The sequence below is a fragment of the Cinclus cinclus genome, chromosome 10 (assembly GCF_963662255.1).
Source record: "Cinclus cinclus chromosome 10, bCinCin1.1, whole genome shotgun sequence".
Classification (NCBI taxonomy): domain Eukaryota; kingdom Metazoa; phylum Chordata; class Aves; order Passeriformes; family Cinclidae; genus Cinclus; species Cinclus cinclus.
The window spans coordinates 16,016,576-16,036,406 of record NC_085055.1 but is presented as its reverse complement, the minus strand read 5'-3'; the positions used below and the strand labels follow the sequence as shown (position 1 = coordinate 16,036,406).

The 19,831-nt window shown below is 38.2% G+C and overlaps 1 protein-coding gene across 1 annotated transcript; it reads left to right on the top strand.

The window, feature by feature from the left end:
- Positions 1-380: 380 nt before the first annotated feature.
- DAW1 (dynein assembly factor with WD repeats 1) lies at positions 381-18,170 on the top strand. Its single transcript, XM_062499268.1, has 13 exons — positions 381-420; positions 1,829-1,901; positions 3,100-3,244; positions 6,460-6,518; positions 7,177-7,299; positions 8,859-8,958; positions 10,721-10,828; positions 11,532-11,638; positions 13,955-14,057; positions 14,421-14,535; positions 15,644-15,720; positions 17,611-17,773; positions 18,136-18,170. Exons 1-13 carry the CDS (start codon positions 381-383, stop codon positions 18,168-18,170), a joined length of 1,248 nt encoding a protein of 415 aa, XP_062355252.1.
- The last annotated feature ends 1,661 nt before the right edge of the window (positions 18,171-19,831 follow it).

Sequence of the window (19,831 nt, the reverse complement as noted above, 5' to 3'; positions counted from 1 at the left end):
AAACGGATTAGGTTTAAATTTTTTAACAATTAATTAATCTTTGCCCTCTTTCTTTAGCAACTATTCACTTTCCAAAAAGCTTTCATACATTCGCTTACAAAGAGCCGTCACTAGCCGCTCTTTGGCACGCCGACTTTGATACATCTTTTTATCGCTCTCCTTTCTAGGTTGCAGAAAGCGAGCCGCTCTCGCTCTGGGCGCGCAGCCCAGAGCCGCGGCAGCTCTGTACGGACGGCGCAGTGCCAGCCCCGGGGCGGTGACACCGCAGGGCCGGCCGCGCTCCCGGCGCTCCGCCATGGCGGGCCCGGCGCCCTCAGCCGCGCGGCGCCCCGGGCCGTTGCCATGGCTGCGGGCGGACGCGCGGGGCCGGGGCGGCGGCGATGGCGCTGAGGCGGCTCCTGCTGCGCTACTTCCCGCCGGGTGCGGAGCGGGGCGGGGCGGCCGGGGGGCTCCGGGTGCTGCCGGGGGGCTCCGGGTGCTGCCGGGGGGAGCGGCGGGGCCCTGCGGGGCGTGCGGACCGCCCGTCACGGCGGGTCCCCTCAGCCCGGCGGGGGCTGGGGCGGAGGTGCCGGTGCTTGCCCCGGTGCCCGGCTGAGAGGCTGCAGCTGGCTGCGGCTCATCGCCCGTCGCGGCTCTAGTTAGTGACTTACTGCAAAGTCAGGGCACTCGTACCCTCATCACAGCGAGGGGTTTAAAAAGCCAACAGTGACTGTAGGTGACGCTGCCACTCTGCAGCTACCTGAAAGGAGGCTGGAGCCGGGTGAAGGTCGGTCTCTTCTGCCAGGCACCCAGCGAGAGGATGAGAGGACACAGTCTAGCTGTGCCAGGAGAGGTTTGGATTGTATATTAGGAAGAAATTCTTCACAGAAACAATGATCAGACCTTGGAAAGGCATCCCAGGGAGGTGGTGGAGTCGCCATCACGGAGGTGTTTAAGGACTGGCACTCATGCTGGGGTTTGGATGACAAGGTGATGTTCACTCATGGGTTGGACTTAATGATCTCTGATGCCTTCTCCAACCTAACTGACAATAATTCGTATTTTTTGTCCTTGATTTATGAATTTTCTGAGCAGAGCCATGCTTGGAAAAGCAGTGCTGGCAGACTGTAATGTTTATCCTGTACTCAGGTGACTCAATGAAATTTCAGAACTGTAACAAACTGGAGATGGCCAGCTCAGGAAGTGTATTGGAAAAACAGATTTTACTTTCAAATTAAATGCTTTTCTGAGGAACTTTGTAAAATGCAGAATGACACAAAGGTTCATCTAAATTATCCTTTCCCACTGCAATTCATGGATTTGCGAAGCCCTTTATCAGCTGTTTCAAAACAGGAAGCCATGTGGTTAAACATTTTAATACTCAAGCTCAGTGGAAGTTGCAGAGGTGCCAGAGCAAACATGGAAATGTAAAGTGTGTTACGATTTTTGATACATTACTGCACTCAAGCCTTTGCAAACACTAGAATAAATATAATGGGTTTTGTACAATGTGTTTTCCAGGCTTCTTGGGACACATACTACAGCAAATATCTTCAGGACAGCTTCTTTGATATTAACACTGATTAAATGATGCAAAAAGAGCTTGTTCATTTCCAGAATAGAAAAAAACTCAGAAATAATATTAATATCTTTTTTTCATATAAGCACATCAGAGTTGTCCATCACCATGCTTACTCTCAGCAAGAACAGCTAACCTTCCAGCTCCAAGAACTGGAATTGGGTCTCCTGAAGTCAGTGGAGCTATAAAAATGGAAGTGTTGCTGTCTACAGTGCACGTTATAAAATTCCGGAAGTCTAATCATGACCTGTTTATCACTTGTTTTTAAAGGAATTATTCTGGAGTATGTAGAAGGTGGTGAGTCAAAGACCAGATCAATAGATCTGCTCGACCTTAGACCTGAGTAAGTATGGTATTTCTTCAGATAGTAGCACTCTACCTTTTTATAGCATGTTAATGTACAACCCTACTTGACTGTATTAGACATAATTGAGATCAGCTATTATGTCGAGCCTACTTGCTCTACTTAGTCAGCTCTGAGAGTAAGGGCTTCAGAAAAATAACAAAGTGTCACCATTAAATAAAGTTGCCCAAATCCATGGACTTTATTAGGCAGAAAAACGTGAAGTAATATAATTGTCTTAATACCAGCATTGATATGGAAGAGGCCTTGCATGTAAGCCCAAGACAGCAGACAGTGTAAACTGGATATGCAGGATGAAAAAATCCCAATTTAAAAATTACTGAGTTTTGGCTACCTGGGACTGTCCAGTTGTCTGGTGTTACTGAACAGGAGTATAAACACTGAGAGGATACTAATTTATGGGATGTAGTGGCTCCCATTCAGAAGACTGATGCAGAAAATCCCCTTTAGACTTGAATAATGCCCATACTAATGGAAATGCTTGGCTTTCTTGCTAAACTGATTTTAAGAGTCATTTGTGATTGTGATTTGGCTGCTGGGTATTGTCAACCCTTAGTGTCTCACTAAGAAAGCCAGAAATCAGTAGTCATCTGATGACATGGAAAGATGACCCAGTTCCACAGACCAGCTGGGACCCCCTTGCAGGGGCTCCAGGGACATCAGTACACTGGACCATGTGTTAGTTACTGTCACAACTAAGAGTTGTAGAACCAGCCATAGATTTCTGAAGCCACAGACAGAGATAAATTTAAGACTTTGCGTATCGAATTTATCTTGTTACTACTTCATGGGCAATTTGTTTGGAATTTATAGAATTCAGTTTAATTCAGATATTTAAACTGACAATTTGGAATGCACATCTCCCATGCCTGATCCTCCATGGAAATCATTTGAAAAGATAAATTTCTTGCCAAGCTACAGTTTTTTAGAAGTTGAATTTTAGTGTACAACTTCAGTAAGAGAGGGAAGGAAGTATAAAAACCAAGAAAGATTTATCCTTATTTCTTTAGGTCTTTACAGAATGAGATAAATGCAAAGCATTTAATTGCTTACTTCAGCTTCTCTGCAAGTAAATAATATTCTTGGGTTTAAATTAATAGTTATTGCCAGAGGATGGAATGTGTTGGGTTTGTATGTGGGGTACTTCTTGAATTTTTCATTCTTTTCTCATAATTAGCACAGATGTTACAGCCTTAGTAGAAGAAATCCAAAAAAGAGAGCCTCTCATCACAGCTTCCTGCATTGAACATGTCATACATCTAGTACAAAGATTGCAGGAGAAGCTGGGGGAAAAACAGAATCACAAATTCTCTCTTTTTAAGGTCAGAGGCATCTTTAAAATAATTTTGGGCATTTGTGGGAGTTTAAGTTGTGGTACTGTGAGTAAGTTTTTATTGCTGTGTATTGTGCTATATAACTGATTTATTGGCATATTTCAATCCTCTCTGCACTTTTAGACCAACTGAGTCTGGCCTGGAATTTCTGCCAGGAATTCCCTGAAAAAAGCTGAGAAGTACAACTGTTCCTAGACATTGTTTACACAGACTTATGCACTAGGGTGTGTTTTGGATGGAGAGAAATTAATCTTTTATTTGTTGAATAAGTCTGTGGGCCAGCAACACCCAAGTTACATTTGAACAAATCCTGTAAATAAACCCCAAGTAAATTAGCTGTTGTGAAAGGACAAAAATATTTTCATACACGTATCTGATTGTTCTTCACTTTGTGAAAATTGTGGGACTTATGCTATTATTTTATGGGGTATCATGCTACATGAAGGTATCATTACAAATACTGGTTTTCATTACTTTCTGTCATTACTATTATCTTTGAATATTGATAAATTGTTCTTTGGTTTACAGACAGCACTTCAAATATTTCAAACAAATAGGATTTTTAAGAACAGTGATTACAGAGACGGTTCAGAGCTCCCAATCCAGGACTGAGTCTGTCAGAGGAGAATAGATTTAATTGTATTTAATTGTGGAAATGGGACTTCCAGAGATTGCATGCTGCAATCTGAAATAGTTAAACGTTGTATCTTTATTGTGCCAGCAGATGGCAATGTGTAGCTGTTAAGCAATGTTTGTCAGCGCCATGGTGTTCATTGTTACCTTAAATTAAAGGAGAAAAAGAATTTTTGTGTTGGTTTGTTCAGCTAAAAAAACCCTTGCATGTTTCTAGGTATCACTTTGGTTCTTTTGACCAGCAATACTCATCTGGGTGAATTCTGCAAAGATATATGTATTTAACCTTGAAAACAGAGCTATGTTGCAAGGCATCTTAAATTTAAAAAGTTTCTCTTCCAAGTTATGCTCTCAACTGAGATAATGCCTTGCTTTTCAAAAGCTTTAAAATTGTTTGTTCATCACAGAGACTGACAAGTCTTCAAATGCTTGTTCAAACTTGAGTGTAAACATGTATTATGTGTAAAAATGTATTTGTTCATTGTTTGGTCTAGTGCTGTGTCTGAGCTTCTGTATTTGGATATAATAGAAGCAGGCAGATCAAATCAGTGCTGGCTTATTTCCTTCACTCAAGAGTGGTTAGAAGTGTGTGAAAATAACTTTTTTTTTATGTTTCAGTTTTATTTGAGGCTTCTAAATGAAACACAAGTACCAGGTTCTTCTGAGATACTAATAAAATATAAGAGATGGATGGGAGTGAGATTTTTTTTTTCCCCTTAAAAAAATATTCCATGTGTGCATTGTTTGGAAATGAATGGTTTTTATTCCTGTTGCATTGGAGTATAATATGAAGCAAGTATATAAACTCATCTTTTTGTTATTTCCAGTAATTGTAGTGATGGTAGTGTGTTAGACAACCTGCAGATAAATGAGCTTTTATAGCAATATCTCAGATTTTAAACTATTCCATGGCATGGGATGCTGTAGTGATTTGCAGATTTTTATCTTAGGTACAGCAGTAGCAGATTTTGCAGAACTGGGGTATATTTTTTCTAGTATTGCCTTAGGGTTTGATTATTGTATCATTTGCACAGGCAATTCTTGGTGGCCCAGAGTTCTGTGGATGAAGCAACTGCAGCACTGGGCATTGGAAGAACAGAATTAATCTCATAATCTGAAATTACATAAAACTCCATCTTGTTTTCCTCCCCTTTTTCATAATTAAAAATACTTTTGTTGTTCAGAGCTTTCTGCATGTAGTCCTAAAATGTTATGGGTGAAATTTCCATGAATTTCCATAATTATTGATTCTCACATGCATATGGATATCGTGGCTCTCTTTAAAAAACACAATATTTTTGTCATTTCCACATGTTGATTGCTCATTCCTACTTCTGTAGCTGAAAGTACAACTTCAGTTTTGCTTTCTCTAGAGAGCAGAAATTGCTGTTTCTGTAACATAAAACACATTTTTTGTTTCTCTCTCCCTCTCAGTCCTTCACGTGTCAATTGTTATTTCCATTTTGACGAGTCCCTACTCTTCAGAGTAGAAGATCTATGAGCCTTCCTCATTTTCCTTTTGGAGACAGGCAGCTTGGAAAACTTGAGATAAGAAAAAGAAGTTGAATCTCTGGTAATAAGTCAGTGATTAAATCTCTCTGGTTTCTTCTTCATTCTTACACTACAGAAAATACCTAGTGAGCCACTGGGGTATTTTTAACATTCCTTTACTTCACTTTCAGCAATTGCTCTGATTTCCCAGTTTATGATTTTATTGTGCTTTAGACTTGAGGAGAGGGCAGCTTGTAATAGGTGAAAATTATTCAGGTGCAAACCGTGTTTTACAGCAGCCAATTTATTCAAACACCAACCAGATTATATTTTTTTTTTGGTTCCTTTTAAAGTATCATGGCATGGTGTCTTCCATAGCAGTATCTGAAACTGTTTTCCTCTCTGTTTAATAAACATTAGTATGTGTTATTATGGCCATGGCTCATTCACATAAATGATCCTATACTGTCTGATTAAAGCACGTTACAAACAATGTTAGAAAACAGTGCCCTCCATAATCTAAAAAACACGTGCAGACATTAAATTTGAAATTCTGTATTGAAATTTTGTCTTGCTGAGTACCTTGTTATGGTTTTGCACACCTTGTCATGACCTCACAGGACAGAGCTGTAGCTTGTATCTCTTCTTCCTGTTTTGTATAACGAAGTCAAGTGCCAGCTGGAAGCATCCCATACCCTAAAAGTCTCAAATTTAACTGGATTTCTTGGTTCGCTAGATGAAGCTTAATATTAGTTGAGATTTCTTTTATCAGTGATCTCACAGTCATGGTCTCCTCTTTTGTTTTGCCCATTCAGCTGTGGTCTAGGGTTGCTCTTCTGGTCCCAGAGAAGGTGAAGAAAATGCAAAAATGGTGGAAAGAACAAGTTCATTCAGTAAATTATAAAATTGAAATCAATATGATATAAAATCTTCAGTGATCACCTGATGATTAATGTGGGATTTCTTCTTCTCTAACAGTAGGAGGAGAAAAATTTCATCTGTTGAATATTTTGGACCATTTTATTTTATTTTGTTCGAATCAAATGTTTTTCCTTTCACTGCCCCCACTTCTATTTCAGGTGCTTAGAACACACATATTGCCCCTGACTAATGTCGCATTTAACAAATCTGGTTCCCGGTAAGTTGCTTTCAAAGTCAAAGTATGTAATCAGTAATTGAAGTTTTGTACTTGTAAATTAAATGGCAAGGAAACTTCAGTGCTCTTATCTTGCTGCAAAAGAAATTCAACTGTGCTGCTTATAAGCAGCTTCAGGTGTAATTGGGGATTATATTTCAGGCCTCTGGGAAAACCAATGAGAGATGCAAAAAAGTAGCAGGTGAGATTCAATTTATGTCATTTTTTTCTTCCACAGCCATAGTCTGTTGACAATTACCATATTACGTATTATGGCAATAAACTAAATATTGATAAAAGCTAAATGAGTCTTTGATATAAACTCATTTGGGAGTGTCACTGTAGTGAAAGTATAGCTTTCATGTTAATTGATTCCGCTGTGGACATATGTCTTATTTTTTCCTTCAGGTCTTGAAAGCATGCTTTCTACTTGAAATACTACAAAGATTAGAAAAAGGTGTTTTTATGAATAAGATGTTAAAAAGAAAGAAGAAAAGGAACCTCTATGGTCATAAATCTGTATTTTTGAAAGAAAGAGGAGATCTAACTAAAACCTAACTAAAAAAAATCTAGCTAACTAAAATCTGTGGAAATAAATAACTTGGTTGTGCATTGGGACCACTAAGATATTAATTTCTAAATCAATTTATCTTTGCTTTAGCTTTATCACGGGAAGCTATGATAGAACCTGCAAAGTGTGGGATACAGCATCGGGAGAAGAGCTGCATTCTCTGGAGGGACACAGAAACGTTGTCTATGCAATAGCTTTCAATAACCCCTATGGGTAAATAATTTTCCTCTGAGACTCCTCATAATTACTAATGATGTTATTTTGCAAATACTCTAACAAAAATTAGACTGTTTCAAATTGAAAGAATTCAACTTCTGAATTTGTAGAGTTCAGCTATAAGTGATCCCTGTGGGATAACACTGTCATTATTTGTACAAGAGATCCATTCAAACGTGTTTTCTGCTATCATTTTTAAAATATAAATTTAGAAATACTAACGACAAATTTAATTAGGTATTCAGTCTTGAAAAAATATAAATGAGTCAGTTGAATATATTGAAACAGTTTATTTCAGTAATATCTACATGTGTTCTGAATATTGATCATACTGTTCTGCCTTCATGTAGTTGTATATTATGTGAGGTATAAGTACTTACGACACTATGTGTTGCTTCAGTTAAGGAGAAAGAAGTGGATATCTCATTTTCCATTATAAATCCAATATTATTTAGGACATGATTTTAGAAATGTCACGGCTTTTGAGTAATTTTTGTAAAATCCACAAGGTGTTGCTGTGTGAACATCAGATACTGATTTATGCACCTTTTGTTTTCTCCAGTAATTGTTTGCCCTAGGTTGGAATTGCCAGCTGTTAGGTGAAGGGAATTACATGTTAGCTACTGAAGTTTCATTGTAGTTTGCTTCCTGAGGAAGCTGTCATGTGTGAGAAAACCATTTTTTTTCTTTAAAGTAAGATAAATTAATTCCCATTTTTCTGTTGAATCACATCACTGTCAGATGTCCTATTTATCAATTGAACAATACACAATTAACATAAAGAAATAAATGCTAAAAGATTTGTTCTTACACTATTTCTTCTTACGTACTTCATCTCTTTCTTCTATATGAAAACTTAGGCCCTTCTGTGTCAATGTCTTATATTCTGATATTATTCTTTACTTTAGGAAAGCATTTAATGAAGTTCATTTATGTAGCTTGGTGAAACTAATGACAAAAATCTGTGCAAAGATCAATAATTAAACTGTAACATAGAAGTGGAGAAGCAACATACAACAAGACAAACCATGATGAGAACTTTGAACTACTTTTTAAAATTAAAAATATGATAAAAAACCTTTTTTTTCTGCTACTCTTTAGGTTTTGGTACAATGTCCCTTGGTACATTTTCTGGAAACTTCACTATAATCTTGTTCTAACTGCAGATGGTCACAACACTTCCACTGACTTCAGTGGGAGCAGAGTTCAACTTCTGAAATTTAGGTGAACTGCAATTATGATTGTTGATCAACAGGTGTTATCTGATGAAATGATATAACTTCTTAATAAATCTGTAAGTGCAGCATAACATCATCCCTAAAGTAGGTCAGTTGTCAGTTATGAACACTCCTGTGCTGAGAGATTGGCACAGTAGCTCTCTTAGAAACTCACTGTGTCTGCTAATTTTTTACCTTGGTCTAACTTGTGTTAGTGAAATCCTCCCATGCAAAGTGCATGGGAGCTTCCAAGGCTGGGTGCTGTTTCTCTGGATTCTGCTCTCTCTGGAGTCAGAGGGTTTTTCTACATAAAAATGATAGGATTCTTTTTCTATTTAGTGACAAGATTGCCACTGGATCTTTTGATAAAACCTGCAAACTGTGGAGTACAGAAACAGGACAATGTTATCATACCTTCAGAGGACATAGTGCAGAAATAGTGAGTAGTGATGGATGTTTCTTATTCCTTTGTTTCCTTGCACCACTGTTGATGACTGTGAGTTCCAGCTCCTTGTGAGCTCCCACTGGAAGGCACATTTATTGCAGCACATCTATTCATACATCCAGCTCCTGTTAACATTTCTGCACTGCAAGGGAAGATGGTGTGACAGTTCTTGAGATAGAATAAACCTTCATACAGAGTTTGAAATTTTATTTTTACTTTGTTCCTATTTCTCTTGCTTGCTAAATGTTCAAACATTGAAAAATAACATAGCAATTGGAATTTTCAGTTTATTTTACATACTTTTTGTTTGATTACATATCACATGTTTTTCTAGCTATCTTGTATTGCTTCTCATATTTGCAGAACTAAATATACAAGAACATCATTGTTTGGGTTGTTGTCTTTCACACAGAGATCTGTACTTTGTGTACAGAACCAACTGGAGCTGTAGAGGAATGAATTTCTGAAATGTAAAGTGTGTTAACTGGGAATATGTGGGATGCTGAAATGTCAAAGATCTGTGAAATTAAAGCAGTTTAAGCTTAAAAATGCTTGGTTTCCTCTCCTATGCACTAGGACCCCTATCCTCAACAGCAAGTATCTCAATGGACAAATTTCAGTTGAAAAGATCCAGCCAAATACATTAAAACTCTGAATTTCAACGATGAATGGTTTGAGGGTTTTTTATTTAAAAAAATAGCTGTAGAATCACTGTTCAATGAAATATTGCTGAAAATTATTTCTGAAAAAAATTAATTTAAGTGTAGATTGAGAGGCTTTAACTAGAGCAAGAAAATGGTGGTTTACAATATTGGAATTTGGGGTTTGTTTCATGTGTTTTTTATACTCTGAGTGACTCCTTACAACAGAGAACATGTTTGCTGATTGAGAAAGGCTGCAGTGATTTTGCTTCCACAAATCAGTCAGATGAATGTTTGAAGGCCTCTCCATTTCTTCCGACTTCTTAGGGGTTAGATTAGACCCAGAGTGTTATGAGTTGTGCTGACAAGTAATTAGAAGATAATTGCCAGCAGGAAATGATGTGTTGCTCTGAATCAGACCTGTTTCTGAAAGGCCATTATCGCATCCAATACATTGCTGGAAAGAGCATGCCCATAGTAACTCAGGATGAAGAAACTGAGCTACTCTTTTCCTTTTATCATGGCACCTGCTATTCTTTATTTGCAGAGCAATCACACTGAATAATTAGAGAGAATGACTACATGATTTTTTTAATATGAAAAATGAATTAAAGTAGTTGCTGAGCTTTTGTTCTTGCTTTTTCTTAAGTACGATGTTGTGGCAATGCCCTTGGCAAATGACATTGATAATGACTCCTGGTAGAGTAAGAGTGCACAGATTGTGTTTGTGGGTTCACAGAACTGTTTGGATGATCTTTGCCCCAGTCTCATCAAGTAACAGAGAAAACTTACCAAATGATAGTGCTAGGGAGGACTGTCAGACTGGACAGTAATTGGAGAATTTCAAAGAGAAATTTGAAATAAAGAAAACAAAGCATGTGCTTGCAAGGAGTCCACTTGGTTTGAGTACTTATTCAGAGTTATGTGGTAAGGATATGTTACTGTTCTAGTGAGCTGTGGAATTCTGCAAGTTTTCTGTATGCCATAAAATAATATCAGACCTTTGTCTTATTTAAAAATATTAATCCGATCCTTGTTTTATTTTATTTTTTTTAGTAAGTATATATATAAATCGACTTCTTTAAACTTTTCCTATCCAATGTTCCTTGCTACAGGTATGTTTATCATTTAATCCTCAGAGCACATTATTGGCAACTGGAAGCATGGATACCACTGCCAAATTATGGGATCTAGAGAAAGGAGAAGAAGTAGCCACTTTAAATGTATGTTTGCATTCCCTATGTTTTTCAGAGGTGTTCCTTGCTTAGTTTTCTAGATGAGATGAACAACAGTGTAATCATTACAACTGTTTCAAACTGTGCAGTTTTGTTTTTTTTTTTTACCAGGTGATCCCATAGTGACTCCAGTTACAAAACAGAATAAGAAAACTTGAAGGGAATGAGAAAGCTGTAGTATTTTATGAGTCCTATTTATCAAATGTCAGATTTTCTCATTGCAGTGACACTACTGCCATAGATTAGAATCCCTTCCATCACTTGTTAAAACCTGCAGCTACTGTTAGTTGTGACCTCCTCTGTATGGAGGAGGTAACCATGAGCAGAGGACAGCCATCCAGTTACCTCTAGATTGCCATCTCTCTTTGCTCTGCATGGCTTGCTGGCATTCCCGAGGGTCAGATTGGCCTCTGCTGCTTCAATGCATTTCTCTCACATAAATCCTACACTGTATGTAGTGAAGCTTCCTGCTGAAGTGGTGTGCCTGAGTTTTTGTAGTTGTTGGGATATTGACAATTCCACAGTTGGGCAGATAATTCTGTCAAGATTGTGATATACTGGACAAAACAGTAAATAAGATAGTGATCAGTTATGGAAGGATTATGCTGCTGAAAAAAGATTACGTATTATACTATATTAGTGGAAAAGTAATAATTTGTATTCTGATACTCTTTTTAAAAAATTCTCTCAGGGGCACTCAGCAGAAATTATTGCTCTGTCTTTCAATACCTCTGGAGACAGGATCATCACTGGCTCCTTTGACCATACAGTAGCAGTATGGGATGTTTGCACTGGCAGGTAATAAAGCAGTAATAAATATAATTTTACTTTGCATGATTTCAGGACAAATTAAATAGAAAATGTTGAGCTACACCTTATAGAGCTTGTATTTCATTCAGCAAATTGACCATTGAATTCAACTTCCTTCAGGCTGATGTTCTTGCAAGTATTTTTGTTAGAAAACAACTTTTTTCCAGCTTATTGTCTGAGCCTACAGTGAAATCAAAGTCTGGGGATTTTCATGTCGCATTTTTTTTTTTCTATGAAATCAATACAGACTTCAGTATATCAGGAATATGAAGGAGAATATTCTCACTGGTGGCTCTGGTGATTAGCTAGTGGGCAATAGAATTGTTCCAAGGCCAGCACTCAGCCTTTCAGATGGCATTTGGGCATGAATACATTTTGGAATAATGGAAAATTGCAGTCAGATAGATTATAAGCAAATCATAATTTGCCGTCGACAGGTTCAGGTAGATTTTCAAAAATCTTGTAGGTGAGGTTTTGTGTGCTTGTTTTACACCATGTGAATTACATGAGGTGTACAGCTTTCCAAATTTGAGTTTTCTTCTGATTTTGCTGGCTGACCCTGCTGAGCACACATATCCCTGAGTTTTATTCTGAGTAGGTGCCCTGAACTGCCCTGAGGGAAGCTGATGTAGGGACAAGAAATCTGAATGAAGTTTGAGATTTTCTTCATAAAATACTGTGATTAAAAAGAAAAAAGGGGTGAAGGGGTAAACACACTTTTCTAATCCAGCTCTGTATTTCCATGGCAGATACAGTCCTTTGTAGTTCAGTTGAAGGTGTCTGCAGAGCTTCATTTGGCAAATCAACAGCCTGGTCCTGTATCTTGGGTCGGGGGTGCGGACACCAGCGTGCTGAGAGAGGCAGTTTCTCATTTGCAATTGTAGTCAAATGGAAGAGCATCCATAGATCAAATTTCACTTGGAAACTGAAGGCTCAGGAAATACTGTCATGGCTAAAGCTGATTGCTTTTAATAAATAACTGAAATGGAATTTTTATGGCACTTCATAAGCCTCTCTTCTGTGTTCTTTCTGTGTATCTTATAATGGTTTCTGCAAGATGCTCTCAACATTATTTATTCTGTTTATTGATCAGAATTTTAAGTCAAAGCTTGCCGTAAAAATATACTGCCTTTTTGTAAAGTGGAAGTTTAAGCTCTTAGATTTTCAATTAAAACTTTTTTCTTGGTATTACTAGGTATTTTGGGCATTAGGTATTACAGTAACAGCAGTCTTGATGGCCAAATAATTTGTTTATAAAATTAAGTTTTTCTCTGTTATCTGGTTGATTATTTTTGGTTTTACTGTAAAAAAATCTGCACGATTCCAATAGTGTAGACTTCACAGTGTTAGAAAGTAAAGGGAGTAATTCTGTAAAATGCTAAGAATGTAATGAATTTTCTGTTATTATAAACAAATTCAAATGCTCAGGAAATGTTCTTTGCTCTTTATTTAGCACATATATTAATTTAGCTACCCTTATATATCTTGTGCAATGAATAAAAACATTTTAGTCACTTAAACTAATTTAGTTGTTTTTCTAGTTTAGTTTATCTGTTATGTACAGTCTGCTTCTGTTTACGATGCAGTGATATTAGCATTGTGATGATAACCCAATTTACTAATCCTTTAATACATATATATCTCAATTAATCTTTTTCAGGCTTTGTTGCCTTATAGGCCATTAATTATTAGGAAGCAGTATTGGTTAATTGTAACCTCTCTACTCAGATAAAGCTGAAAAATTTAATGGGACTTGTATTGCCAGTCTTGTGCAACAAGACATTCAGGATTAATGAGGATTAGAAATCCTATTTCAGTTGGGCTGTCATTTGCCTGTTATGTGGGAACATGCTCACATTAAGTACCTGATTAACTTCCATTTGATCTTCAGTGGATTTTATAAAAGGTTTAGATTATATGGAGTTTTAAAGATGTACTGTTTACAGTTCATTGAAGTAGGATAATGGGAGAGTAATGTGGAAAAACATGCTGTATATGCTTAGCATGTAGATTAATACAAGGAATCTGTTGCTGGTACTGGAAATCATCACATTTCACTAAAATATTTTTAAAGAGAAGGGAGGAATTTTCGATTTTATTCCTTACTACCTATTTTTTGCCAAAGAGAGAAATGGAATTGATATGATGCTGGAATCCTAAATGAGCTGCACCACTCAATTTAATTGCTTTAATGGTGAAGACTTGACACCTTAACTATACCATTTTCAAAACTTATAATTTATATGTGTATATAAAATACACATTATAAATGTAAATGATTATCTTTCATTTTTTTTTTGGTAGGTTGTTACATACTTTAATAGGCCACCGAGGAGAGATTAGCAGTGCCCAGTTCAACTGGGACTGTTCTCTCATTGTCACTGGATCAATGGACAAAACATGCATGGTAAGCTGGCTGAGTAGGTAGAGAATACAGCTACTTGACATATAAAATGTATCTTTTTTAGAGGAACATTATTATAAAGTAGCACATATAATGAATTAGAGAATTTAAAACTAAATGTAAAACCTATAATCTTACTCATTTCAGTGAAGCCTAGTTAAGTCTTGCTTAATCAATACACTGAACTAAAAAATGTGTAGGACTTCATTAAACTAACTGAAGAGTCATTATTGATTTGTATTCAGCTTTCATGTTATTACATGTCAAACATCAGGAAGGGCTTCTACTACCAGTTTTCTCAATCAACTAGATATCTATAAAGTAAATTAGTGCAAAGCAGCAATGCAGTGCTGTTTGTGTGTGCAGCTGTGGAATGCTGTGACAGGGACACACATAGCCACGCTGGCAGGGCACAGCAAGGAGGTGCTGGACGTGTGCTTCGACTACGCCGGGCAGCGCATTGCAACAGCCTCTGCTGATGGTGAGTGAGGGGCTGCCACTGCTGGGGGAGCTGCCTCAAACAGCTGATGAACTGCAGCATCAAACACCTTGCTCCCTTCCCTTTGGCTCTGCTTTCAGTGTAGCTTGATGAAGAGGAGGACTTGATTCAAAACTACAGATCAAGCAATGTTTGTTGCATTACAGAAATTGGGTGTTAAACTTTAAAAGTTTCCTCCAGTGACAAATTATTTTCATACTTCAATACTTTAACTCATACTTCATACTCATACTTCAACTCAACATCTTTCCCCTTTAACTTCAAACTTGTAAGGAAATATTTCATTTGTAGCTGGAAATACATTTTAAATGTGTACGTAAATAGCTCTGGAAGGGTTTGATTTGGTGGCTCAGATGTAGGCTTAAATGAAAAATGTAGTTGGAATTTTACTGGTGAATTTGCTATCAGGCTTTTCTAATGCACAGCAGGAAAATACACAATAAAGAGGTAGTGAAATAACTAATTTTGTTTTGTTATTGGTATGCAGAAGTTTTGCTTGTTTATTCTTTGTCTAGGAGTTACAATAAATGGTTTTCTGTATTTACCTGCCCAGTTATTTATATTATACTTCATAATGACAACACTGTATTAGTTTTAGATACACAATTCTGGAAACAGGATGCCAGACTGGATGGGGCTGACTATTTGGATCTGTATTCCTGTACTTGCTATATTAAGACAAATGACAATGTAAAAAGTTTCCTGGTATTTAATCAAGATCTTATTAAATATAATGAATATATTATTAAATAAAATTAATATCTGAATTATAAAGAAAGTGTCTTATATATATTGTACATGCATTCTGACACAACAGGCTTCAGTAAGCTGTGCTCTATGTGGACCTTTGTATTTGTATTTTTACATAATTCCAGGAGAAACCATTTCTGGTTGGAAAGGAAGTCAATCTTTTCCAACTATATTGCAGATTCTTTTTAACATACTTTACCCTTGGAGGAAACTATGTGAGATTTGCCTTCTATTTCTTCTAAAATTAAACCTGAGGATGAGTTCCTTCTGACCTTATTGAAATGTACTTACTGAAATGAGGGTTAAACATAACAATCACATATGGCTCCTACTGCAACAGGGTCAGCAAGAGTCTATAATGCAGGAACAAAACAGTGCATTGCAAAGCTGGAAGGGCATGAAGATGAAATTGCAAAGGTAAGTTGTGCCTTTTAAAATTTGACTGTGTGTGACATCCAATCCATCAGTTATTCCATGATGCAGGAATACTGTTAATCATTATGCCACCACATTCTTTAATATTAAGAATGATAGGCCTGGCTAAGAAGTTAACTTTACTAAAAGAACATTCCTTTTGGCTAAGGGCTGTCAGACAATGACTGTTTACCAATTCCCCCATTCTGAGCAAAGACAATACTGGGTGTGCTACTCCTATGGGTTCCAAGAGCCACCTCTCTGTATTATCATATCTTTAGATTTGATTCCTTAGAATGATGACAGCTCCTTAAGTCCATCCCTCCAAGGGGTGGACACTTGGTTTTGTTACCATTGAAGTGACTGGTTTTCCTTAGCTCTTTCCTTTTCCTGAAGGAGTTTATCTGTTGGGTCTGCACACCCACTTGATAAAGAACAGGGGAGCAGAGAGGGAGATGCTCTCTAAGTGTTCTTTCAGTGCAATCATTGTTATAACAGAGCTCCTGTCTGACCTGGCCTAAACTGTGCCTGTATTATTGTGCCATTGGAGTCCCACATTCTTTGACAGAATAAGCACCAGGTTTTTAATCTCTTGTTGACATCTTAAAGCTGTTGCCTCTAAGGCTTTTACCATCACCCCTATTCCTTGCTTCTACCAGATGTGTTCCTCTTTACTCTTTGTCATTTCTCTGCATACCTGATTTATGGAATGAAACAGAAAAACCATATTTCTGTGGAAAAATACACGGAGAATCTTATTTTCAAAAGTGCTTAAGAGATTTGGAAATACAAAGTCTGTTTCAAGACTCACTTGGTCATGAGGAGTGTGCTCATGTGCTTTGCTTATCTGGCTCAATTTTGAACACCAGGGTTCTGTTTCAGATATATTTAGTTGCTTAACTAACCAACATTATTTTCATTATTCTTTCAAATAGATTATCTCCCTAGCTTCCAAGCTAGCGTGCTATGTTTGTGCTGCTTTTTTGATGTATTTTGACATTGAAATATTAATATTTTCAATCTAGGATGGCTCTTAATGAACAAGACTTAAATGCTTTCATTCTATTGATTTGTCTATATAATAATTTTGCTGAGAGAATAGTAAGTTCAGAAGGATTGGTCTTTCCTCAGTTCCTGAAGTCACTGCAGTATCTCACACTCAGTGTAGACCCACTGAGGACAATCTGAGCCCCTGTTCTTCCATCAGGGTCTTAGTGCTGGCATCATTTCAGTGCTGGAGGAGACAATCTGCTGCTCTGGGAGCATGTGGAAAAGGCCATGTATTTCTGCAGATATTCTATGGAGATGTGACCACTTAGGAATGTTATTACTTGGAAATTTCATTTCTGGGGAGCAGACATTTTGCTCTCAGTGATTAAGCACTTTTGAATTACTTAATAAACCGGTATTGTCTGGTTAGTGCTTCAAAAATGTACCTGATTATCTGGAAATCCATGCAGTTATGGCAGTGAATGTTTGACAAATATGTAGGCTTACTATAAAATTAATTTTTTCCAGAGCAGATTCTGATAGTACAGAGATGTATATTATTTAATGTAGAACTCTATAAAATATGCATAAATTTTACATTGGAGTAATTATAACATTTAAATAAAGCTGCTACTTTTGCTACCAATTCTGATTTTGGTGCTTGATACTTCGAAATTATGATCCTGTAGTAAGGTCATGGTATATAAGGCCTTTGTAAATACACAAAGTTTTCAGAAGTTTGCCAGCATGACTCTAGTGGAATACTACCCTTGATTTTAACTAAAAAACTGGATGCAAGAGTTGCTGCTTTCTATTTTAATCTTTCATTCACTTTGATATGCTGCTTTCTCTAGGCATACTGACTTGCTAAGTAACAAAAACTCATTTCTGTATTTTTAAAAGGTGTGTTTCAACCCTAAAGGCAATTGCATACTAACAGCCAGTTCTGATAAAACAGCTCGGCTCTGGGATGCTGCTACTGGACACTGCCTTCAGATATTAGAGGGTCATGCTGATGAGATCTTCTCCTGTGCTTTTAACTACAAAGGTGATACAATCATCACAGGTAACTAATATATTCTGGTTTTCTTTCTGCTTTTTTTTTGAGAGACATCTGAAATCTTGCTGCAGCAAAACAAAACTAGTCTGAAAACTTTCCTGGGCCCAAATGCAGGTACCAGCAGTGACTTACAATAGTCACTGAGATTTAAGAGAATATGGCCATGAACAAATTTGTGCAAAGGCATGGGCATGCCTTCCCATCTCTCCAGTGGGTACATACCAGCACCAGAACAGTGACTAAGCCATTTTCTCACAATGCATTGCTATGAGGGAGGTGTGGATGAACAAAGGCAAAGGTATTAACAAAAATGAATAGACTGTGTGATATACCTAAATGATTCCTTCACAATGTGTGTTTATTACTAGGGAGCAAGGATAACTCCTGTAGAATCTGGCACTGACAAGGAAAGGAAGGATCCAGTTTAACGTATGCCTCCCCACTTTGTGAGTTTCAGAATCAATAAACTCTGCCTTTCTGATCTGTTTTCTTTTACTCTCTTTGTTCACCCTCTGTTGAAGTAGAACAGTTATCTAGATTTGATAGATTTGACTTAGAAATGGCATCGCAGAATTGCAGAAGTTGGAAGGGACCACTGGAGATCACCTAGTACAACAGCCTGCCCTGCTCAGAGCCCTGTCATCCAAGCAGGCTGCCCAGGACTGATGAGGGATGAACACTCCACAGCTTCTCTCCACAACCTGCTTAGTATTTGATCACGTGCATAGTAAAGAAGAGAAGTAGGGTTTTTTCCCCTCTTACATTTAAATGGAATAGTTCCTTGTATTTCAATTAGTGCATCTTGCCTCTTTGCTGAGTAGCACTGAGAAGAATCTGGTCTGTTATTTCAGAGACCAGAGAGAAATCATGATTAATGAGAATGAATGCATAGGATACCTCAATTTCTTTGTGTAATTTTCAGCTTGTAACTTTTAAAATAAAAAAAAAAAGCCAATAGAGCATGATAGTAATCTCAGTTGTGGAAAGAGTGTTGGTATGCACTTGCTTTGAGGACTTTTGTATTATTTTTGTGTGTGTGTGTAATAAAATATTAAATTAAAATGCTAGCTTGGCTTTTGTAATACAATGCCCCATTCATAGTTCCAGAGAAAACCACCAGCCATTTACACACTGCCTTGTTATTAGCTATTGCGTGCATGCTGCAGTTAAATTCCCCTCTCATTCTTGCCCACTTTCCATTCAATCCATTCCATTCGGCTTAGTCCTCATTGTCCTGTTTTGAACTGAGGTAAAAAAATAATATCAGTGATGACTTAAACTTGGAATCCTGGCCCAGTGATTAAGTCCAGTATGAAGAAACTCTGCTTACCAGTGACTGGAAGCCAAGGATCCTGACATAAACTGAGAAGTGGATGAGAAACTCCTGCAAGTAATTTACCAGGATACATTGAGGTTTTAGCCAGGCTTACCTCCCTGTGCTGGTTTTACCTTGGGGAGAGGGCACACTAGGAATTTTTTTCTCCATGAAAACTTCCTCTGTGGATTGATGGGACCAATTGGAGGCTGGTTCACTTGTTGGCAGCCTGAAAAACCAATTGGAAAAGTCTGTTTGCTCCGTGAATCCCATTTGAAACAAGCAAACTCCGGGAAAGGTCTCTTTCATTTCTGGCCGTCTATGAAGTACACTGACCTGGCTCGGGCCCTTTTCCAATGCGGCCCAGGCGGGAGCAGCTCCGGAGGCTGCTGGGCCCCATCTTTAACCAGGGGTCCCAGTGGCCAAGGGGAGCAGAGCCCATTGCTGGGATTCTCTCCCTTTCCCGGTGTTCCCGCGGCTCGGGGGGCCCTGCCCGGCCGCCCTCACGGGCTGGGGGGAGGCAGCCGGACCCGGTTCGGGAGAGCCCCCAGGGCTTTGTGTGCTGGGCAGGGCAGAGGGAGAACCCCCGGGCTGTGGCTGGAGCTGGCAGAAAGCCATGGAGACACAGCCTTGGCACCCATTTCTCCTCTGGACAGACTTTGCAGTTTTCATCCGGCTCCCCCAGCGTGGCCTGGACGGCCTGAGCTCCTGACACAGCTCCAGCAGGGCCTGGCCCAGCCCTGAAACTT